Genomic DNA, 25,162 nt, shown 5'->3' with positions numbered 1-25,162 from the left:
AGGATGGCACTGCAGCCTCCATCATCTTCCAATTTCTCCAGCAGCCTGGAGAATTTACAGAGTGACATTATGACAGAAAATTCTCTTGGTGTAGAGTCAGTGTTACTCTCTGCTTTTTTCAGCAGAGAAGGGGCTGTGTCCATAGGTTCTGTAATAAAATCATACATAGATTGTCATGGAGCTCATAAAATGAGTAATTAATATGTTAAGTTCATTAGTTCAGAAAATTTAACTTGATGAAACTGGGCAGATACAAGGGCATAGGAACACAAGCAGAGAATGTAGAAAATATCCTGGATTTGAAAAATTAGATATTCCTCTGCTTTTTTGCACATCAGAGCAATAGTAGGACATTATGTTCTTGAGCAAGTTCACATCAACTTGACTGTAAATAAAGAAGCCATTCCAGACACAAACTTTGTTTTAAAGAATCTCTTATCCTGAGGAAGAGATAATATACAGGAGCTTTAGTCTTTAATATGGTGTCTCATGTTGGTCATCCCCTTAACAGGAAGGTAGCCATCTATGTTATCTTTCAATGTTAAAGCAACATGTTCTCCATAGAAATGATGGCTGGAGAAAGAGAGTGGAACACACAGCAGAAAAATTCATGTTACCTGATACTATCTGATATTCAGCTAACCGTCTGGTCTATAGCTTGTTGGTTTTCTTCTACAATATTAAAAATTAATTCCTTGATGATAGAGGAATTACAGTCTCGCAGTAGGGCAGCACTTAGATGATTTTGGAGAAATTCCAGATTTCTGACTAAGAAGGCTTGACTTATATTGCAGATGTCCTTTTGGTTGTGAGCCTTTTGTTTTTTGACCATCATGGAAGAGTATTTCTATCCTTGTGTGAGGTGGTTGATTTTTATAACTGATACCTGCTGGCTGGGTATTTTCACTGTTATAACACAGTTTGCAGTGTAGATGTAGCATATTCAGAACTGTTAATAATGCCTGTGCACTTTCCAGTTTGTCATAGTTTCAACACACCCCATCTATCTGAAAAAATCTGTGGTCATTATGAAAGCTGCCTTTGAGATAACTGTCATGTGTCTTTTTCCCTTAGGAATTTTCTGTTTGCAATAATCCCATCTAGTTCTTTAACTAGTCATGGTAAAAATTATCTCATTATAGCAAGTAGAAATTGGATAGCTTTTAAATAGAAATTGAGAATTTGCAGCTCTCTACTGGGTGTGGTTTGTTAAGTTAGTGGAAAACTTAGGAGATGAAGGTTTGCTGAATGTGTCTGCCATCCCTTACAGAGTCACAGAATTATTTAGGTTGGAAAAGACGTCTGAGATCATTGAGTCCAACCCTTCACCAAACACTATCTTGTCAACCAGACCATGGCACTGAGTGCTGCATCCAGTCTTTCCTTAAACACCTCCAGGTATTGTAACCTCACTGGGCTGTACGTTCCAATGTTTAACAACCATTACCATGAAAAAATTAATTCTGTTGTTCAACCTGAACCTCCCCTGGAGCAGCTTGAGGCTGTATTATCTTGTGCTGTTGCTAATTATGTGGGAGAAGAGGCTGACCCTCACTTGGCTACAGCCTTCTTTCAGGGAGTTGTAGAAAGTGATAAGGTCCCCCCTGAGCCTCTTTTTCTCCAGGCTGAACAACCTCAGCTCCCTCAGCCGCTCCTCATTGGACTTACTCTCTGGATACTTCACCAGCTTTGTTCTGGACTTGCTCCAGCTCCTCAATGTCTTTCTTGAAGTTATATCTTTCTTAATACAGGAAACTGCAGTTTAGTTATTTGGGTGCTGTCTTTCAGTCTGTTTGGGTGATTTCCTTGTTTATACAGCACAGTAGTTGTGACTAGCATACAAGCAGGCATCAGAGGAGTACTTGCTTACCAAATATTTGTATAATTCAGAGCTTTTTGCTGTCCTAGACAGCTTCTTGTAAATTACAAACATTTGTTCCAGTATTGCCAGATATATGTGATTCAGCCCTTTTTCATCATGATTTTCAAAATAAGTGGGACGAAATGAAAGCATAGAGATTACAAGAGCAAGTAGGCAACATAGACATAAGGAAGATATACTGGATGTTTATCCCTTGCTATCAGATTACTTTAAAAGAGGAAAATTAAGATCAAAGTCCTTGTCAACCTGAGTGTGATGAAATAGTTAGTGAGCAGTCAGTGGGATGGGATTATGGATGAGACTTGGTAGACTTCCAATGTGTCTGATCCATATGAAAGGAGGGTTGATGTTGCAAACTGATTTTCTTCTTGTTTTAGATCAGAAGGCAGGGATTGATCTATCACTCAATATAGAAACTTGAACTGTAGAGCACTTTGTAAGCAAAGCAGCCAAAGGCTAAATATTTTTGACCCTAGTGATTATTGTTTGAGAGACAAGAGAAAACTTCAAAGTGCAAGTGAACACTATATCTAAGCAAAAGAAAGATGCATAACAGAAGTACACTGAGAGGCATGAGTACAGTCCATGTAGTTTATTTGGGGTGGCCAGAGCCATAATTTTTGAATGATTTAGTTTCTAAATTTTTCGCTTTCTTCAATACAGCAAAATCTGAGAATAAAGTAGCTGTACCAGAAATGTTTTTATTCTTAAATTATCATCATAACATTTTCAAGTATTACTTAGTTTTGTTAATAGAACTAAATACATGTTAATGAATAACATCTATGTGCAGTACATTCGATTTTCCACTGTCACTATGAGAACAGTAGTAGGAGTGGTAAAATGGGGATGTCATAGGGGATCTTCTTGGCTTGCTGTATTTGTCTAGCTGTTTGAAATTCAGACTTAGGGAGCACTGTGTACTGATGACACCATAAAAGCCTTCTTTGTTTTTTAATCTGTCAATAACATTTTTCTTTACCTAGTGCATGTGATCACCCACTTAACTTAATCTAGGTATATAAACCACACTTTTTGGGTCCTAAAGATTTTATTATGCATCATATAGTTGCCTAAATGTTGATGACTGTCAACTGAAAAACCATTGAAGTAATCACCCACTTCTTTTGCTCTGCATTTTGTTATTTTGCTGTTGCATAACGATAACCCTCTATGGTATATTACATAGCCATTGCTTTGAAGTTTTCATGGGCTGGTGATGAATTTTGTGTAAATATGGTAACCATTATGTTCCAGGTGGCTCAAAGGTATTGGAAAGTCCCTTCCATATCAGTAAGATGATTTTATATTAAAACTAGGCTGAGTTCTTGTATTACCTTTTGTTTGCATGTAGATCTTTGATGTAGTTCTCTACCAATCAAGAGCCTCTCAAACAGTTCTGAAATGAAGGATATCCACATACTACTTTATCTATCCTCTGAGGGGTGAAAATTCTGAGTATGTTGTTGTAGTAACCCTTCCCCTTCCCCTTCGCCTTCGCCTTCCCCTTCCCTTCCCTCAACTTCCCCCTTCTCCCTCCCCTCCCTTCCTCTCCCCTCTCCCCTCTTCTCCCCTCTTGTTTTTATCAACTCAATCTGGGCAACAAATTTTGATAGTATATGCTTTCCCTGAGAGTGGAAAGTGTTTAGGATAGGAGGTGACCCTAATTCTTGCGTGAATAAGCTGGTCCTATAAAAACTGTCTTCTGTGCTAACAGGTTCATTGTGAAAATTTTCACTATGCACAGGTTTATGGAGCTGAGCTTAGGTGACAGTGCCGACCCTTGGTCAAGGAAGTACTTGGGGTCAAAAGAAATTAAACTTGTGCAGGTATTCTGTAGGAATGACTTTAAGGAGTAAGGAATGCCCATAATGTACTTTTAGACATGTTTGAGAGCTTACCAACATCTCACCTAATGTTTTTTTTGATTAGTGTTTTAACTGAAAATGGAAACATTTCTTAAAAGCCTGGGATTTTCTTTAGAGCTGTATATAGAGTTTTATGTTATGCAAAAATGTAGTGCTTCATGGAAATAGGGGATTATTTTAAAAGGAAACAGAAATACTTAGTTTAAATTAAAACTCAACCTCACTTCTTTTCAGGCTTTTAAAAAAATTGAAACATTTAGCTTAATTTTGGTTTATTTTATTTTTTGTGATTAGAAGGTTCATGTCTTTCATTTAGAAATTATCAAAATGACAGTTTTCAGTAGGTGTCACATTCGAGAATTGTTTTTTATTGTGTTTCTATGTCACTGATTTCTGTTTCATAGGAACTTCTTGGTATTATTTAGATTTCTTAGATAAAACTTCTCTTAGATTTAAAATTTTCCTGCTTTCCTTAAGATTTGATTGGAAAGTCAGAATACTTCATTGCATAATCCTGAGATCCCTCAAAAGCAAAAAGAGGTGATGTTGCTAAATAGACCAAACAGTTTTACAGATCCACATATTTAACTATGAAGAAGGAATTCACAATGGTGATCAAAACAGCCTAATTCAGTGAAATTTTAAGAATAAGGGGATTGAAGAATAAACTATATAAATCAAAGTATTTTCTAGACTGACCGCCTGTGTGAATATAAAAATAAGTTAATATTTTTAAAGTCAGAGTAGCATTATACAGTCTTTTCCTCTTTTAGTATATGTGTAGACAGTAGGATTTGTTTATTTTGTGGCAAGGTTATAAAGCACAGAATATTTCTATATGTATTGCAATTCCTTGGTAGATCTTTATGCTAAAATAATTAGGAGGGTGAAATATAATTCTCCACAGCAGATCACAGCTTGTAACTTAGGGAAGGTTGGGAATGCAGCACTTAGAGCTTTTGGTGAATTATCTGGCTTCTGTACTTAATTTGCAATGAAATTTCTTCTAATCTAAAAAGAAAGCTTCAAACTTTTCAAATATCTGCTAAATGGCACATCTTAAGCAGTAAACTTGAAGAGAGAACAACTCTAAATAACCAAAGCGGTAGTTTGTGGGTTTTGTTAAAAAGTCTTATTACAGTGTTTGATAAACCAGTTGCCAAGGCAAGCTTCTCCAAAGCTGACCAGGTCCGCAGTGGAGCAGCAGATCTTGGTACCCAGCAGGGTTTTCTGAGGCAGGGAAATGCCAGAGCATAGAGAGACCCACATGGATCTGGCAGCTCTCAGGAGAGACAAGGTCTGGGCATTGCCACATGAATTGCGGCCACCTCCATACATCTACAAAACAGCCTGGGAAGTGCAAGTTACCAGGGAATGGCGCAGCAGTTAATGCAGAGGGATGCATAGTAATGGTGTTGACACCATATCAGTTCAGACGGTAAGTTCAGTTGGTGGTCCTCATCCTCCTAGGAGCTGTTATGCTGTGTCATTGTCTTGGTTTGAAAGACAGGTGTCTGCTAAGGAAGGCAGAAGCCTCCCTTGGAATGGCAGATGCGACCCCCTTCCCTCTGAGTTAATATAATTTTGAAATCACAGGGCTTTCAGGCAAAGATGTGGAAAATAGGAACAACAGTTCTTTACTATTATATATCTATATGTGTATAACAAGCAAACAAACAACAATAACTCTGGCAGTAACAGCAAACAATCACAAACCCAGTGCCAGCCCTCTCGGCTGTCGGGCCCTTTCCCCTCGGGTGCAGTTCCGCTCGGCAGCCGGCAGGGGCGCTGGCGGCTCCCGGTGAGCAGGGCAGGTGCGATGGTTCCCCCGCGGCTGCAGGGGGCGCTCCGGAGCGAGCTCGGGAGCACGCGGCAATGGCGGCCTGGGATCCCGGGAAGGGATGGGACAAAGGCTTCACAAACCCCTGGGCAGCTGATCCTGGTGTCCGTCTGGAGCGTTGGGAACAGCAGGCTGGAATGGCAGGCTGGAACGGCAGGGAGGAGCACAAATCCCGGGTGGCAGACGCGATGTATCCAAACGGGGAAACCCCCGGAGGTCTGGGCAGGCAGGGCGGGCACGGCTACAACGCAGCGAAGGCTCGAAGCGGTGGCGGGGCAGGGCGGCCCATGGCCCGGCCTCCAGTGGGGCAGGGAAGGCGGGCTTGGGATCTCAGTGTTTCTCCAGCAGAAAGAAAAGCAGCTGTAGAGAAAACAGCTTCCTCTCTCTCTGGACTCCAAGACGGAACTGCCCACACCCCCAGGTGAAACAAAAAGAGCAGCCAGGTCTTTTGTTCTTCTTAAGGGCCTGGCCATTTGTTTCCCTAGCAACAGTATGGGGGAAAATTCCTTTAACAGAAAAAAACCTAGGAGAACTCTTAAAACTCCAACAGTCATCCACCTGGCAGAAAGCTATGTCTTCTGCACTAACCAGAACTGATGTAGCTACCCAGAGTAAGTTCCCAAGAACTTGCAGCCATTTAGATCTCAGGGTGCATGTGTTGCATTAAGAGTAAGGCAGATTCTTCTGTTGTGTTAAATTTGGCAGAAGATAAACTCCCTTGCATTATAGCTGTTCCTCTGATACCAGAGGGACTGGGAGCTGCTAGGCTTAGATACTAAGTGATGGCAAATTAAACACTAAGCAACATAAATGTGCCAAGTGACACTGTAAGTGGTTGGGTTCAATGAGAACTACCATGATTATGGATTTACAAATAGTGTGATACACGATACGCCTGGTCACGCCCCGTGAACTTTCATGGCAGGACTTAGAAGTGCAGTCACATTCAGTAACTCTCATGGCCAGATGCAAAATAGTGCAGTTTACTGAGCAGCAGAAATGCAAGTTCTTATTGGATTGATGGTGATAAATACACTGTCTGCACAAGCACACATGAATACCTAGAATATGAATAATAGAGTCAACAACAAATACATTGAATTTTGAGATGGCTATATAGTGTTAAAAGTATGATCACAAACACAAGCTTGCTTTCTGAATTCCTGAAGCAGACTGTAGAGCTATTCGAGTCTTACCCAGTAGGCATCCCTATGGGGGAGGAGATAGGTATAGCTGTTGGATCATCCCAGATTACAAAGGTGGAATCTCCTGTCATCCATCTCCACTTATGCTACACTTAAGTTAGTAAGTGGTGGTGTTTGATTGACTTTAGGCATAAGCATATGTGAGGGCGTGAAAAATAATATGTTTTTTGGAGTTAGAGAAACACAGAATTACAGAATGGGTCAGGTTGGAAGGGAATGCAGTGGGTAATCTGGTCCAACCTGCTCAAGCAGGGTCACCCTTGAACACCTTGCACAGGATTGCTCCAGGCAGTTCATTTAGCAACAGGCCCACCATTTAGCAATGGGCCCACTTCATACATTGTTTTCCTTTTGTATTGATGTGTTTGAAAAATCCACTTTTGTTATCCTTGACGTCTTTGTCCAGATTTAATTCCACATGGTTCTTTGTTTTTCTTGTCTCATTTGTACTTACTCTGACAACCTCTCTAAATTTGTTCCAAGTGACCTGACCCTGCTTCCAGCTCCTGTGTATCTTCTGGTTACCCTTGATAATGACAGGAGTTCTTTATTTATCCATCAGTTTTCTTTTCCCCTTTGCCTGATTTCTTGCACATTTGGAAGCATCATTCTTGAGCCTGGAGGAAGTGATCCTTGAATATCAACCAACTCTCTTGGACCCCTTTGCCTTGCAGGGCCTGCTCCTGTGGACTTCTTCCAAGAAGATTCCTGAAGAAGCTAAAGTTAGCTCTCCTGAAGTCCATGGTTGTAAACTTACTGCCCTGCTTTCCCCTCATCCTGCTGAGGATGAGGTACTGAATTCCACACTGCACACCTCCAGCAAGGCCTTCCCTGTTTGTTAGTATGAGTTGAGCGGCACACCATTCCCTGTGGGATTCTCCGCTGCCTGTGTCAGGAAATTGTCATCAGTGCTTTCCTGGAACCTCCTGGGCTGTTTGTGTTTCACTGTGCTGGTTCTGCAGCAGATGTCAGGGTAGTTTAAGTCCCCCAAAAGAACCAGGGCCTGTGATGTTGAGGCTGCTTCATGGTGCCTGTAGGAGGCCTCATTTGCTTCCTTCTCCTTCTCAAGACAGCCTGCAGCAAAGAGTTTGTGTAGAGTTAATGAAGCAAAGTTCAGCTTTGAGTCATCATTTTGAGTCATTCCTTTGTCTTAGGAGATCTCATAAGCTGCATTGTTATCAACAGAGTGTGTCTACACTTCCATGTCATGCCATCTTTTGTTGTATGTCTCTCTTGGAGTGGTACACCCAGCTACTTTGGTGTTCTGGTTCCTAAGTTTGTCCCTGGTGAACTATAGTAAATGCATGCACTCCTTCTTGCTGAACTTTGTTTTTCAGTATTTTCCTTGGAGCATTGCAGGGCCTGTGCCCAGTAAGCGGCTGGCAGAAGCGACAGCTGTGGTGTGAGGTGTGACCAAGCACGTATCTGCTCAGTCTGGTGTCAGAGCTTCGGGAGGATGTAAAAAGGTTAAGGACCATTAGGGAGTCTGAGACAGAAACAGGAAAAGCTACCAGAAACAAACTACAAGATTAAGGGGATCCTGTATCTTCCCACTACCAGACAGAAGGCAGTAACTTAAAAAGAGTTAATGGAGGCAAGCGTATGGTTGGGGTGACAGGCAAACCTCCTTCTTGCCCACTTTGCCTTTTTAGATGCCATGGTCCCTTGGTATGAGTCTCTGGCTGTGGAAACTCAGTCAGTTGATGAGGTAATGATGGTCTGTTTAAAGCAGTGGTGTTTCCAAGGTCAGAAAGGCCTACCTCATATCAAGACCATCTTCATGAGGAAGAAAAGACAGGTTATGGTTGTAGGTGGCTCTCTTCTGAGGGTAACAGAAAGTCCCCTGTGCTGGATCAGCCTTCCTCTTTGCAAAATTAGCTGCCTTTCTTGGGTCTGGGTTAAGGACATCACTAGGAAACTTTCTAGCCTGGTACAGCCTTTGGGCTATTACCTGTTACTGCTCTTCTGTGTGGCAATGAAGTCATAAAGCACAGTCCAAAGGCAATCAAAAGAGAATTGATCCAGAACATTAAAACTGACCCTTCCTGTAGTTTTAGTTGTGATTGCAATAGGTTGATTAGTACTTTTTAGAGCACTTTTGCTGCTCTGGATTACTGAACAAATTGGAAACTACTCTTTGAATCTATCCTTCTGCTTTCTGTACACAGTGAGACCAATGCAGTTTTATTGACCATGACTGCTTTTTTCTTTTCAGTCTTCATTTATATGGGAGAACAAATTCTAGTGTAGGAGGTTAACAATTACCGTTCAACTTCTTGATGATTATTTTTAATAAAAGGAATGTTGGAGTCCTAGCTACAGTGCAATTTTAATGAAATAATGAACTTCCTTACTACAGCAGACTGAGCTTTGATTCCTTCAGTGATGAATTAACCATGTCAAACTTTGCTATCTAGCCTACTGAAATATTTTACTGTGAAAGTTTAATTTTCATTCTTTATTTATGAAAGCAGTAGTACTGTCACATCGTGTTATCTATAAGTGCCATTTTGTGTGATTTGTTTTAATGAGTGTCACTTGTTGATGTGTTTAGTGATTTTTGACCCATATTTAATGACAAAACCTCTAAGTGTTCAAAATACAGTGAGTCTGATTTTTTTTTTCTTTTAAATCAATGCATAACACATTGGCAGTTGTATCTCATCTCAAAAGCTGCATTGGTAGTCTATTAGGTACAGTGGGGCAAAAGTGAAATCTTTTTGGAAATCTGCATTTTGTGAAATCTTTTCTGGAGAACCTCCTCCTTACTAAAAGCAAATATAAAATTTTTGGAATTACTAATTTCTCTAGCTTTTCTGAAGAATCTATGAAAATTTTTGTGCTCTAAGGACCTGTATTCGTGCTTATTTGGGACTGAAGGACATAGGGGGCATTGCTTCTTTAGAGCAGGAGTAGAATTATAGGAGGTAATCATCTGTACATGCAGAATGAAATTAAAAATGAGCATTTAATAGTATTCTAAGAAGTTAGTTAGGTTTATATTATAAATGAAATATCTCAAGTCAATGACTTAAAAGGAAAAAAAACAAGGATGGAAAATTGTACCTTAGGTGACACATAGGCACTACATTTTGTTTAATTCAATACTGGGTTTTTGGTTTAGAAATGATAATAAAATGACTAAAACTTACCAGAAAATAAACTTTCTTTTTTTTCCTTACATTTCTCTCACTCTCTTGAAAGCTGGTATAATTATGCTATTTGTGTCTTGAAACTGAATAGAAAGCAAAAAATAATCTGCTAATATAATTCAATTAGTGATTTATATATATCCATCTATGTATAAATTATCATTATTCTAATAAACGGAGATTCCTGTTTTCAGCAATTTCAATTTTGCACAGTAAAGTCTTCCCAGATTCATAAAATTCTTGCAATCCTTAAAACTCATTGGTAAAAAAGGGAGAACCTTCTATGTGTAACATTTAAATGTAAAACATTTAGGAAAAAAATCAATGAAGAAAACAGAGATCAACCTAGTCTGAAGAAGAATCACACAAAAGTTGATCTCTGTTCAGCCCTGACTAGACTGCTCTACAGTTCAGTTCCTGTTGCCTGTTGCTGCTTCGCTACAATCACCTGACCCGCTGAGGACAGGGTCTATTCAAAGCTTCTTAGTGCTTAAGCAAATCCAAAAAGTACTGTACTTTGAAACTGATATACACAGTGAAGTAAACTGTGAGGCAGCAGTCACATTCCGGTTATTACTCTGACAAAATATCTCTTCAGATATGTAAAAGACAATTATGGTAGAGACTGTCACTGGAGAGGTATGCAGTTCTGTGTGTTTGAGTTCTGTGCAGCTCTAAGATGTCTTCAAAACCTCCATGACAATAAGTATAATTTGGTTGAATAATAGCTGTGTTGCATTTGCTGGGAATTAAGAGAATAATTCTTAAGAATTGCATGCCTTTTGTCTAGAAGACAAAACTATGCTTAATGATGTAAATCAACACCGGATACAGCTGGAATCCAAATGAAAACCTGGCAGTCCTTCACAGCCAGCCAGGAAATAGAATGAGATGTGTAATAAAGCTTTACAAGAGTTGTTACAGAATGCTTCTAAATCTATTTTCTATTTTTTAAATAATCTGCATCCTAATGCTAAATTATCTGGATTTTTTTTCTTCTGTTGTGTGAAATCCTGAATTTGAACATCCCTATACTTTCTTGTTTTTGCAATGGAATTGAATCTGCAATCTGCAGAGATTATGCAGAAGAATTTTTAAGCTTCAAGAATTTGTGCAACCTATCTTACTGAATTATGAGGGAAACCTATAACTGTAGATAATTTTTGTACTTAAGATTTCATAATTTCCCAAGAGAATTATCATGCCATGCAGCTTCAATTAGCAGATGAGGACAAAAAGCTTAATTGCTTTCTGTAAACTGAGGCTGCTGACTTCTGACTTACTTGAAACTCAGATGATGGATTTGCAGAACATTATTTATTTTTAGAAAAATATATCTAGTAACCAGTGACAGGACCCAAGGCATCAAACTGGGGAGGTTTAGGTTGGGTATCAGGAAAAGGTTCTTCACCCAGTGGGTGGTTGGGCACTGGAACAGGCTCCCCAGAGAAGAGGTCACAGCACCAGCCTGACAGAGGCTCATGCCTCTCAGGCACATGCTGTGATTCTTAGGGTATCCTGCACAGGGCCAGGAGTTGGACTGAATGATCCTCAAGGGTCCCTTCCAACTCAGAATATTCTCTGATTCTATAATATATTTTTGACTTAGTAAGAAAATAAGATTTGCTGACCATTCTATTTGTCAAATGAAACATTCAACTTGAAGCAAACTACATTTCCTGCAATGCACCTGCATTTTAGTAATGGTCACAGAACAGAGTTTCACACTCAGTTACTGCAGTGTAGTCCATGGAATTTCATTATTTGTACAGTCTTGTCAGTTTTATATAATTGTTAATTGTATATTTGTAAAGTAACCCAACAAAATAGAAGGAAAAGTAACAGGAAAAAATAGTTCCAAATAAGAAAGAGAAAACATACCATGAGTAAAACACAGAACATATATCCATACTGGTGTTACTGAAAACACTGCCATTATCACAGAGCATTTACCTTCAAAATGCTACACAACGTATGTGTTGTAAAATTGTCTTTAAAAGTTATTTGGAAAGAGTATTTTTTATACTAACAATTTGATTCACATCAGCTAGGAATAACCTTTTTAAATTTTGACCTCAAGAGACATCCATTTCTTAGCTTTCAGGCATCTTCATGATGAGCATACCAGACATGCCACCCTGGAAGCAGAAAATACTAAAAAGCTATGTTGATATGAAAAAGATGCTAAAAGACCTTTGCCACAATCATATTTCCTCTATAAAATGTAAAAGCCTGGATGAGCACTATCATTAAAAATTCTATATATTGAAGAATAAACTTTGGATGTTCTCTAAGAAAGGCTTCATTGCTATGTCCTGGGGGAAAGACATAATGGAAAAGTTGCTCATTTAAATGTCTATAAATTTCTTATACTGTTGGTATTATAATGCAAATAAGTACTTCAGCCAAAATGACACAAGGGCAGCAGAAAACCTGATGCCACAGAGCCAGAAGTCTTGCAGAACCAAGTTACCATGACTCGTGTCCCATAATGCTGACACTCATAGCTGAATCATGGAATGTACAAGTTGTTAGTTGGTTCCTGAGTATATAGCGTAATCCTAACATCTGAAAGTTGCCTGTCCATGTTTTTATAGCTTTTTAAAGATGAATGCTTTCGATATTGAAGTTCGGTTACTCCATTTCAAAATGTCTTTTTCATGATTTTCGATAGCATCATATGGATATAATATGTATTTTATCCATGGCAGCTTTTTGTCTTCAAGTTGTTATATTTTGGGGTTTTTTTCAGTTGCCCAGTCGCTATTTCTTTATTTATGCAGATAGTAAAAATGTACTATCTAAAACCTTTAGGAGCCCTGATCTTTGAAACAGTAGCGTTTAGCACTTCAAAGATCATGAACCTCTTTACATACGGTTTATATTCCATTCACATGCTTACTCAATTTTTACTGTGCTGTTATTCCTTACAGTTGCTGCTGAGATTTTTTCCAAAAAATCGATAGTGAAATTCTTCCTTTATTTTAAGAAGCTTTTGAATTTCATATTTGTGATAAGAAAATAAAAAGGTAGATTGTTTTTTCCAGTCATGGAATGTATCCAATCCTTTAAAAAAATATTATAAATATTAATGGCTATATTTTGCATTTGTTCTTTATCACAGTATTATTGAAAATATTTCTATCTTCTAGTTCTGTTAGAGTGTGCTAATTAGGAACTTAGGCATGAGTCAAAATCACTAGCAATCACTAGTAATAAAAACTATCCTATTATTAAATCTGAGATCTCTTAAGGCACATGTATTTCACATCCTATGAGGTGCTACAATACCATGATTTTAGAATAGAATTAAGATAGTGTTTTTAAAGGTAGCACTGTGAGAAAATGCTATTTGATTTCTCTAAGAATTGTCTTTTATATAATTTAAACAAATTTCATACATTTCATAATGATAAAGCAGAAAAAATATTCTGTTTTAGCCTATTGCACCAATTCTTAGGAACAGCTTTGCTGCTATCTCACCATCCAAACATAAAAAATAAACTTCAGTTATGGGGGGCACAGTGGTACAAAAGTCTGCTTTCCTGAAATTCATGTTACAAATCAGTAGCACTTTAAATCAATGCAGAGCCAATCTTGAATAACCTTGCTCCTCAAACTGTAGTACATTCAAATAGGGGGGTAATTTGCATTATAACAGAGATCTTTTATGTCAGTATCATCTTATGTTGTGTCAAATACTTAATGCATCTTGAAAGATGTAACTTACGGTAGGTGTATCTAATATTTTGAAGGGAAGAAAAAGAGAAAGAGGGGAATCAGGAAGGGAGTTGTGATCGAATGGCTTGTCATAGGGTGGGAAATAAGACCTCAGCAGTAACTGAAACAAACAGCTTTACAATTATCTACCCTGTAACTCTTACCCAGCCATGGAGAGGTGTAGTTTCTTAGTCCTTTCCTCCTCAGGTGGTAAACCTGAGGTAAGTGTTACCTTGGTCTACTGTGTGCCTGCTGTTGGAGGGAGGAAATGTACTAACTGTAGCAGTGCTGAAGTGTGTGCTGCCCTCAAATGTAACTTAGAAACTCACTCTCTCAAGGAGGAGTAGGACAATGATTCCCTACCTTAGCCAGGTCCTTCCCTCGTTTTGCCTTGCCAAGCTACGTGCTACAGCAAATCAACAGGTAGAAGTAATTTAATACTTTCTCCTTACTGATTAACTGAGAAATTGTGAAAAGATAAAAGCCTTCCTCTTTCAACTACTGGTCCTTGAATTGACACATCTCTTTCATTGTACCTGTATGATTATGTAGCTATTAGGTATGTGGGTGAACTTGTTGGTTGCCATTGATTGTTAAGACATTTATCTTTGCAAAGCACAACTGAAAGTTTTCTGTAGGTGTTAATTGCTTTAGTTGAAAATCATTGCATGTAGTGTTCTTCACAAATAAATCTGTGTTCTTTCATTGTTTTATATCTGTCCTGATTTCAGCTGGAACAGAGTTCATTTTCTTTCTAGTAGCCAAAGCAGTGCTGTGTTTTGGATTTAGTATGAACATAATATCGATAGGACTTTTTTGTGTCCCATAGCAGTTGAGGAAGTACACAAGAAGCTGTGAGGGAGCATGGCCAGGGCAGGTGACCTGAACTGGCTAAAGGGCTATTAATACTGTATGTCATGCTCAGTATATAAACTGGGAGAGTTACCTGGAACTGGGGCTGCTCGCAGTTTGGCATCAGTCAGTGGGTGGTAAGAAACTGTCTTGTGCATCACTTGTTTATCTTTGGTTTTGTATTTCTCTCGCTCGCTCTCTCTCTCCTTTTCATTACCATTGTTATTATTGTTGTTATTATCCTCATTAGTATTATTAGTATCATTATATTTTACTTTGTTTCAATTGTTAAATGTTCTTATCTGAACCCCATGTGTTTTGCCTTTTTTTCTGATTCTTCTCCCCAGTCCCACTGGGGAGTAGAGAGGAGTCAGCGAGTGGCTGCTTTGTGCTAAGTTGCCAGCCAGGGTTAAACCCCGACAATATCTTCCTAAAAGGAGTATGGGGGAATTGTACTTTTTTCTGGGCTGAGGAACAGTATCAGTCTTACTCCATAATTAGCAGTTGGGATGTACTTCTGAACACACTAAAGAGAAAGCAATTATTCTAGAAAAAGACTAGAAATATGCATGTCCCTGTAAGGTATGTCCCAGATAGCTACTGCCCAGCTAACAGTAACAGAACTTACAACATGTTTATGTAGTTGTAGTAAAACACAGCACAAGCTTCATTTCTTTCAATGAATGGAAAGATTTCACAAAGTAATAAACATCTTTTGGGACAATTATATTCACTTTCTTGGCTGTTGTGAAATTTTTTCCTGTTCTTGGATGTGCAAAAAAGAGCATGGTTCAACCTGCAACAGCCATTTTAATTTTCAAAAGCAATATGCCACATGCTACAGAAAATATTGTCAAGAAGGAGGTTGTCAAAAGATAAAATAGTGCAGGCCTGACCTGTTTTCTCAGCTGTTAATAAATATTTAAAGTCTTTTTACAGAGTTATCTGTAACCTGCTTTTTAAAATTGTTGACAAGTTCAAAAGATAATTCTTGGATTTTGTTTTATATTCTAAAAATAATTCTGATTATTGTGAAAACTTGTGTTTAAACTGCTATAACAAAAAGGAGCCTTGAATTGTCACAGGTTGTGTCTAAACCTGAAAAAGGTGTATACTTCCAAACTCAATGTCCAAGTGTGTTTTGCAGCTACTTACAATTTGCAACAAAATTGGACTTGTGATGTCTCTCTTACTCCTTTGTTTTATAAGGACCTGCATAAGCACAGACTATAAGAGGACTTGTAACATCCTCTGTTTAGGCCTATGTACTAAATAACTGGAAAAACAGGATTTAGGGTGAGTTGTTATGTGCATTTTCTCCTGGAAACAGCTGTATCATCCTTGTAAAAAAAGTTTATATTAATACATTTATGTCTTACTGCATTCTGAGTAAGCTATGTCTATCAATCAGTGAAATCCATCAGTTGCTCTCTGTGGAATAGAAAATGTACAGAATTCATATCAAGAAAAACAGATGGATTTATCAAATGTAGGGACTTCTAAATTCTCCTTTTTGATTTTCAGGGGAGATTTACAGGGACACATGAGTCTAAGTTTGAAAATATTTTTCTGGGAAAAAAATTGAATGTGTGGGCAGAAAAAGTATGACATTTTTATTCATTAATGAAGGCAGCATATCAAAAGACATGAAAATACAATAGATACTTAAAATATTCTCAGCTCTGCCAAAGCAAAAGCAGCATGTTGCTTTTATTTCAATATTTTTTCAAAGCATTCTGTTTTCATGAAAAGATGTTTTGCTGGAAATTCACTGTGGTGGAAAACAGCATTATGCATTTGAGCAGATGCACTGGCTCACTGCGTTAAAGATGGACACCTGGGGTCTTGCATTAGACTTGCAGGGAATATGGAAATATTGCAGATTAAAACAGATAGGTTGAAAGTAGGTGAGTGTGCATTTTCAGATTCTCTAATTAACAAACTTTGGGCAATATGACTAGGTGACTAAATTCTCTAGAGTTACTCTTTAAAACTTAGAGATTCTTTTTATTTCAATGCTTGGCTCTGGAGGGATGTGAAAACTGAGTTTTTGCCTTAGAGGTGTTCCTGAAGACCTCTGGGGTCTGTACTCCTGGTAATAAGCACCTGTAAGGAACGTGTCATAGTTATCCATTTTTATCTGGTAGTTTTGATCTTATCTTTCAGTATCTTTCACTTCGTCCTAGCTTTAAGCACAGGTCAGTTATTCTTTGCCATACTTGTCATATTAATCATCAGTTATTATGTTTCTGCATATTGACAAGTGCTTGAAAATAGTAATTATGGTGCTCTTGTTGAAGTTCCACACTTCAAACAAGCTTTCTGTGTGGATTTTTAAAAAAAAATTAATTTATCTGGTATGTGGTTTAAAGCATGCGCTGTGGAAAAATCAAGTGTTTCAGGTTGTACATGCTTATTACATGAAGGCCTGATTATTTTGCCTTACACATTAATAATAAGTGCTAGGGCAATGTCAGTGTGAGCAGAAGAGACCTCATGAAATTGTGTGATTGAATGAATCTATGTTGTGGTCAGCAGTCTGCCCTGATGAAGATCTTTCTGTCATGCTAAACTCAAGTGTCCTGGGTCAGGTTTCAGATGTGTTAATTTATTGAAAAACTCACATTGGAAAAGTCATGAGGCAATGCACATTCACAATGTCATGTTTCAAGAATCACAGTTCACATGCCTGCTCTAACACTTGCCTCACTGCTAAAAGGCAGCTGCTGCTTCGTTGCTTGTTGTTGACAGGATACATGTGCTGCTTTCTTTGCTTGGAGTTCAATCAGTTAGCACCTAAGAACTTTCCAAGTTGCATTTAGGAACCTCTCTTCTGCCTGCTGTATCTTCCAAAATATTTAGTAAAACATGTCTTTTCTTGAACAAATCCTCTTCTCTTACCAAGTGAGCAGTCTGATTCCATTGCAATAAATGTCTGTGAGTGCTAAACTAAGTATGAAGAGTTTTAATTATCATTTCATAATGAGTGATAACTTAGTAGTATGCAATTCCATGCATTTCCTTCCCCATGCAGCTTGGAAAAATAAGAGAATAAAACCCCCCAAAAGTATTTAAATTCTATAGTGCTCATTACTTCTGGTATTTGTTTGTTTGTTTTTTCAGTGAGAAATTATTCTGTCTTAATTCCTGCTGTAAAAGTTATATGCAGTTTTACTGGATGTATTTGCTACATCTTAGTTTTTTCTCATGTTTGCTGAATTGAAAAATCAGCAAAAATTAATGTGGAGAAATTGTACCTAATCATGGACAAGCTGTATAATTTGTCTCCAGCAAGCAGAAGGAACAGAAATAATGCCCAGCCAATGCAAGATGAATCATATTCATTCTAAACTTGATATTTCTACAGTTCTGAAATTTAAATGGCTTTAGTGAGAGCACTGAAATACATGCTGTCGTGTTTTCACTAATGGGAACCACAATAACCACATTATTACACTTTTTGAATCTCTGTCTTTGTTTTTTGGTAGTTAATACTGTAAAATCCACAGGTCATAGAAAGACTATTAGAATTATGAACAATCTTGACCATACATAGAAATTACTTAAACACTGAGAGCAGACTGTATTAAATTATACTGAACTTTGCGTAAACATAGAACATACATACCTCTCCCCACCTCCAATAATTTTAAATTATTGACCGTTTCTTGAACTAGCTAGGTATTTATTGCTTGCTTTTGGTTACTGTATGATATATCAATTTAAGTGAGAGAACTTGATTAGATATTTACTACTTCAGTAGTCTTGGTAGTCACTGAGTATAGAGCTTCAATACATTATATTTTCATACATCTTCTTATGTATTCTACCATCTTTTGGGGGCCTCGGGTATTGAAGGAAAGAAAAGAAGGTCAATTGTGAAAAACCTGGCTGAAGACAAATAGGCCACTCAAACTGTTAATTTGTACATAAAGAGTAGATAAAAGACTGTTGCACATATGCAGTCATATTTATTTTATTTTTATTGACAATTGAGAGGACAAGATTGCTTATTCAGAATAAGGTCATGTACCATTGAAAAATGTCATCTATTTTGAGTTTAAAAGTTCTTAGAAGATTTACTTAGGTCTTCACTTTTTGTTCAACTGATACTTTTGAGGTTTTTGTGTCTCTGATAAATTACAGAGGTCATTAAATCAAAAGAAGATTATTATTATTTTTTTTCTCATTGCTGTTGATAATTGATAGAGAAGTAATGTGGAAAGAGGAACTTCAGTAAAAGCAGAGATCTTCTCAAGTTTAAAAGGTCTTATGGCTGTGCTTATAGAGTGAAACAGGTTCAGGTTGAGATGACCTCAAGTAGTGAAAACAGTTAAGTGACAGATAAAAATTAGCTAAGAAACAACTCTGGAAATGGTACAGGGAATCATGACTTTGAATGTGCTCTTTCAGAAGTATGTCAAACAAAATGAAAGAAGCTAAGAAGTGTCTGGAACTCATTTGCAAACCACTTTTTAAACTCTTAGTTCAGTGTGCAGAGTGTACTGTTGTAAATATATATATAAGTAGACATGAAAGTGCACCATTTCTCCTGTCCATCTCAGTGCAATAAAACAAAACTAATCAAACTGATGCAGACTAGGCTCAAAATTGCCTAGAGTAGCACAGTAGTTCATATAGAGTCATGCTTTCTGGCACTGGAAATGCTAGTCATGGTAGTGAAGATTTCCAAGAAGCTTCAACTGGTTTTGTGGAACTTATCACCAGGATCTCAGAATGCACTTTCTAGAACAAAAAACAAAACTTCAGTGATTTTGTTCAGAACATATGTTTGCCTGATTTCTGATAACTAAACTTGTCTCTACTTAATAGTCATTCATTTTCAGCTCTAGATCACAAAAGTCTTTATATCCAGTCTCTCCAGGGCAAAAGGATATAGAGGAAATTGACAAGAGTTTCCACTTTTATTGAACATTTGCATAAAGAAACATAGGATTGCTGTCTTAAAGAATGAATGGTGATAAATACAATAAAATTTTTTTGATATCTCACATTAGGATAAAGCAGCTTTACTTAAGTTTTTTAATTGATTATGTTCTTCGCCTTTTTCTGACTTAGTGATAAATATCTCTGAGAACTTAGCGTGATCTTCTGCTAACTTCTATGTTTCTCTGGACAAACTTCCTCAAAGCTTAAAAAATGGCTGTTAATCATAAATTAAAAATATGAGTCAAAGTAATGAGATAAAATGAGAGAAAAAACCCAACCCCCCCCCAGTATTTCAGAGTGAAGCAGTGAAAGCAATAAAACATAGACTTTGAATCCTAAATGTAACAAAGATTCTGTGTCCTTTTCCTTTTTCAGCTTTCCTTTGTTCTTCTAGAAATAGTTCTGTAAAAAGTTTAAACCCAACTTCTAAAAAGCATGATTAACAAATGTGACCTCCTTACTGTTGAAGCTTCTATTTTTAGATGAAGTTAAAAAAGAAAGGTGAATTATTGTTACAGAGATTTATGTTAACCCCTTTAGCATGGAGTGGGGAAATACCAGTTTTGTCATCTACAGACTTGACTGATCTTTGTCTTTTCTGTGGTATACAGATTCTTGGTGTTGTCTGCTGTGTGATCTCAGGCTACGGTGAGCTCTCTCAGAAAGGAGTCCTAAGGGTCTTCTCAGACACTGTTCTAAGGGTGCACTGTTCCAAGTACAGTCTATATGAAGATTTATACTGTGTGTGCCCCCACCACAGGAGTCACAGGGGTTTATTAGTCTTAATGTTGCACAGACTGGCAGAAATAAGTATATTAATGATTCACAGTTACACATAAAGTTTGGATATCACAGGTGCCTCCATATCCCTGTATTAGCTGTTCTGTACTGTGATACTTCAGGGATCCAAATAACCATGTCTTTTTTCTCTGGTCCTGAGTCACTAGGTTGTGTGTAGCAAATGGACAGTGTATGGGGTGAAAACTTCTCTGCAGTTCCTGAATAAACATTTAAAATGTTTTTAGGGACCAAGCATAGTATACTATGTCAATTTTGCATTATTTAGGAGCTGAAACAAGTACATTGTGCTTTGAAATATTTTACATGTCTGCTCTAAAAATGTATCAAGTTGCTTAGACATATGAATGGCATGTTAAAATCAGTGTTGGTTGTTTCAGTCAGACTCTAGTTTATTAAAGGGTTCAGCTGAATTCTGGGCAAGTGATAAAAAATCTTTTCTGATTGATGATAGACAAGTTTTCAAAAATTCACCAATTACTTGGCAGTGCTATGTCTGCAGATTGTTGTTATATTTCTTTCTGGAAATATCAGCTATGGCTTTTTATATGACATGTCTTCAGACTGAGAGGTGTAATTCCTTTCTTCACCTGACTTCTGTAATGTATTATGCTGTTAAGACACAATGAAGCATCTTTTAGTGGTCCATTAACAAAGAAGTTGGTTGCACTGTGTGGAGAGAAATATTATCTTCCAGAAGTCTTAACTAGTCAAAAAGAAGTTTAGAAAATTGGTGTCAAAAGTCAGGCTATATGCTGGATGTTCTTCCTGTTCTGTGATTTTTAAAATACTGGGCTTTCATACTTTTCTACATATTGTTGCTGATAGCCTTTGGTAGGGATTTTTTAAAAATTACCTTTAAAATTAGATCTGTACTTAGGAGTTTGTTTTCCTGTGAATGAGTCCTGCATTCATGAAAATTTTTGTGATACAAAAGCAGAAGGAAAGAAGCTCTCAAAACTAGACAACTGGGCCAGTGGGTCAGGCTAGTACTTATTGATTTAATGAAGTTCTGTTTGCAGTGGTAAATAGATTATGCTTTTTGGGAAAGAAAAGTGTGCAGCCAGATGCCAAAGATGCTAAAAAGGGTATTTCAAAATTGAACAAAATCATTTGCATGCTAAATGGATCCAGTTAGACCAAATAGATGAGACAGTAAACACACTGAACAGGTAATTAGCTTATAAAAATTTTCTTTTTCTAATGCAGTTTTATTGGACTGGACATCACAGTGGAAGAGAGACCAGCTTGCCCTTCAATAACAGTCATTGCCAAATACTCACACTAAACAAATCAATTCCATGTCCATCAAGGATATGGAGTATTTCCCAGAGCTGGAAATTAGAAAATGAAAAACATTGAAGAGAAAGATACGAGGAAAATCTAACTTCCTTCAAGCCTAATCACTGTGTCTGAAAAGCTAGTTAAAGGAGAAGACATGCGGAATAAATTACAAATATAAACATTAGACATACATATTTCTACATGAAGTTGTGTACATGAAGTAGCAGTACAAATATAACCAAATGTTATCCATAGGTGGTGTCCCTGTTGGAAATAACCAAGACACACGTTCCTTTTTCTTCAGGTTCTCTTTGAACTGCATGTTTCACTGTTCTATTTACTTTTAGAATGATACGGTACATTCAAATTCAAAGAGGTTTCAAAGCTTCTTTACATAAGGAATTAGAACTGATACCGCTGAAACAGTCAGTAATTGCAGACCTTTGTAATGTTTGTTCATTATTCTGATACACAAAAGTCTATGTTCTTACATAAATTTCCAAGCACTTCATTATTTGTTGCAAAATTCCCTGTGAGCTTCTCACTGAAGTTTGACATGTATGCATCAGGTATTTTTGGTTCTCCTAGTGGTTTCATACAGTACTAGGCTGCCTTTCTAGGTGTAACCATAGAGTGATCCAAGCTCGTAACAGGAGGAGGAAACCCATCTTTGTCTGAACTTGTCAGAATCATATTCTTAGGAGGCATTGGAACATTAGTCTGTCCTTTAAGCCATTCCCCTTATCATGTCTTGGGCTCCAATAGCATCCATGGCAATAAGACACTGTATTAACTAAATATTTAATCTATTGTATTCTTCATCTTGGATGTGTATGGACAATCGGAGTCCTTAGGACAAAACCATTTAAATCTCGATGTGTTTGATGCAGTAATAAAACCCAGTGTTCATTCTCAGAAAACTGTGGAGATAAAATCAAAACTGGTTAAGAACATGTGCTAGCTTGGCTAGTGTTGGGGTGTATATTTTCTAATGAACAAAAAATACGTTATGTATGAAATGTAGCTTAACTGGTAATAATTTGTATAAAAAGGTGCTTTCTTTCCCCTTTTTCTCCTGTTCCACCTTTGCTCTCTTTCCCATCACTCCTTTATCCTACTTTTATCCCCCTTCTACCGTTTTTCCTTCCTTCCTCCAACTTTTTAGTCAACTTCACCCCTGCCTTTTCCCCCTTCCCCTCTTCCCCACTTCTCTCTCTCTTTTTCTCACTGCTTTTTTTTCTACAAACATGAAAAATTCTCCTTCTTTTCCCATGTCTGAGCAAGATAAATGAACTAATTTAAAACATTTTCCATGCCTCATCTGTCCACTCCACAAGCTGTCAATGAGCTTGGATTGGGAGCTTTCATGCCAATAGTCCACAGTGAGCAGTTGTAATATTTTGAAATAAGAATGTTGTTTCCATAGCAAACTTGGAACACTTGCAACTATGCTTACCTCCACATACTTTGGGTTTATGCAAGAAGGATGATACTATGTGATACTTTCTTAACCAAAAGGTCATTTGCTTACATGTCTGCAGTAATGACATCATACTGTTCTTTTATTTTTTTTTTAAATCTCGGGAGGAAGGTAAGAGGAAAACAAATTAAAGATGGAGGGGGAAAACCATTTTAAATATAATGCTTCTGCATTTTTTGCCAATAATAATTTTAACCAGTAAGTATATTAACAACCAATACGTTTCAGTCTAGAGAGAAAAATGATTTGTGGAATTTTTATGATGGCTAAATACTCTAAGGCAAGACTCACCCTCTTCTGCATCTGGTTCTTCTGACTATTTACTTAGTGATGTTAGTACAGGACTTAGAAATGAAGGAAACATTTAGAAATAGCTTTCTATTTCTGAGATACTACAACTGATTGATTTTAGACTGTAGAATTTTTTAATACATTTTAGTATGTCTTAAAGAATATAATACATTTTCTGTTCTGCCTTATCACTTTTGTCTGTTCAAATGACAGTATTTTCCGGTTAGGTATAATGTTAACATCAACTCTGCTGAAAAATAGGTTTTGACTTTTGGCTGAAAGCTTCAGAAATAATCTTTTCTTTGTAAACTATGGAGTCCCTCAAGATTTTTAGAACTGAAAAGTAAACTTTCTGTGATACAGTGCATGTTAAACTTACGTGTGCCTTGACCTCATCCTCAAACAAAAAAACCCCAAACAACAAGAACGAAAAAGAAGCCCGCACCAAAAAAAAAATACCCTATAGAGTTCTAATTCTGAAATAGCTGTTTATTCCAAGTTTTGACTTACTTGGTTGAACGTTTATATACCATTGTTAGTACCTGGGAATGGCATGACTCGCATTTGCTTGATTTACTGTAGGAATGACAGGTAACATGGCCAGTAACGTAAGTACACTAAATGTTTTTACTTATCCTAATTTTCTAATAGTGTATTCTGTCCACAGCAGCTTCCCTTCAACAGAGAACAACTTGACAAGCAGCTGTGCCCTCATTCAGTGTACTTCACAAGCACAATATTTTCCTTCCCAGAGGCAAAGTGCATTCACCTACATAATTGGCCATGACCCCTTCTTGCCCAGAGGACAGATACTGAAGTCCATTCCTGCCTTCTAATCTTTTAAGATGCAAAGCAGCACATTAATGTCATACTAGTAGGTAGATGGAATTTTGATATGTGTGCTTTTATTGTCATCAGAGGTTTCTGTTTGAGCTTGACAAGATTCTTGTTTCTGAGCATTTAAACTTACATGTCTTAAACTCTGTATGATTATCTCTTTAGTAATACTGTTTGCTTTTGACTCTGTATGGAACTACATTTTTAGTCTATGGATACTGCCTTGCTGACTAGCCATTCTCAAAAATGATAGTTTATTAGATGGTGCTACCTTTATTTTGATAAAAACTGTCTTTGCATTTTTTTTTTATTTCTTAAATTGTTTTTTGGATATTGCTAAGAATATAATCCTTTCAATGCTGCATCTCGGTGGTCTAATTTTAACTGCTCTCTTATTAGAATAGCAAATTTATGTGCGTTTGTATGTGTTTATATGAAGCACTATAAGGCAATTGTTAAAAAATAAACTATGTAGAAACAGTGCTGATTTCTGTACTAAGTATAAATAATGATGTTACTCAGAGCAATGCTGTGCATTAAATGGCAACTCATGAAGAACTGGAGCCTGAAATGGCCCTACAGTGTCTTAAAATTCTCTATTCATTGCCTGTTAAAGGCTTTTCTGAGCTGGCAAATTCTAGATGTCTTCTCTAACTATTTTGTATAGCCATCCTGTATTTTATGGGGAGTCTGTCTCTTTTGAAACTGAATAATACAAAGTCTGCCACAGGAATTTAGCTTGACTGGCTTTGCAGGAAAACCAGTGGGGATTATGATGGAGAAGTTAAACATCAATCAGCAGTGTGCCCTTGCAGCAGGGGACCAACTGCATCTGGGGCATGATTTGTAATAGTGTACCCATCAGGCCCAAGGTATTGATCCATCCTTCGCTTTTATTTGACTTTTGTTAAGACAGCACCTGGTCTGGCTTTTATTGACATATGGGAGCAAGTTCAATGAAAGGTCACTGGGATGGTCAGGTCTGGAGCACAGAACATGTACA

General features: G+C 37.3%; 1 protein-coding gene across 1 annotated transcript in view; it reads left to right on the top strand.

Moving 5' to 3' along the window:
• KDM4C (lysine demethylase 4C) overlaps positions 1–25,162 on the top strand; it is a 251,839-nt gene that overhangs the window by 181,513 nt on the left and 45,164 nt on the right. The window contains exons 17-18 of the mRNA XM_039567580.1: positions 3,600–3,711; positions 7,470–7,586. Of these exons, the coding sequence (XP_039423514.1) occupies positions 3,600–3,711; positions 7,470–7,586 (229 nt within the window). The remainder of the gene's footprint in view (positions 1–3,599; positions 3,712–7,469; positions 7,587–25,162) is intronic.

Source organism: Corvus cornix, chromosome Z (assembly GCF_000738735.6).
Source record: "Corvus cornix cornix isolate S_Up_H32 chromosome Z, ASM73873v5, whole genome shotgun sequence".
Lineage (NCBI taxonomy): Eukaryota > Metazoa > Chordata > Aves > Passeriformes > Corvidae > Corvus > Corvus cornix.
Note: the sequence above shows the minus strand (reverse complement) of the source record. Positions and strands in the feature narration are given on the sequence as shown.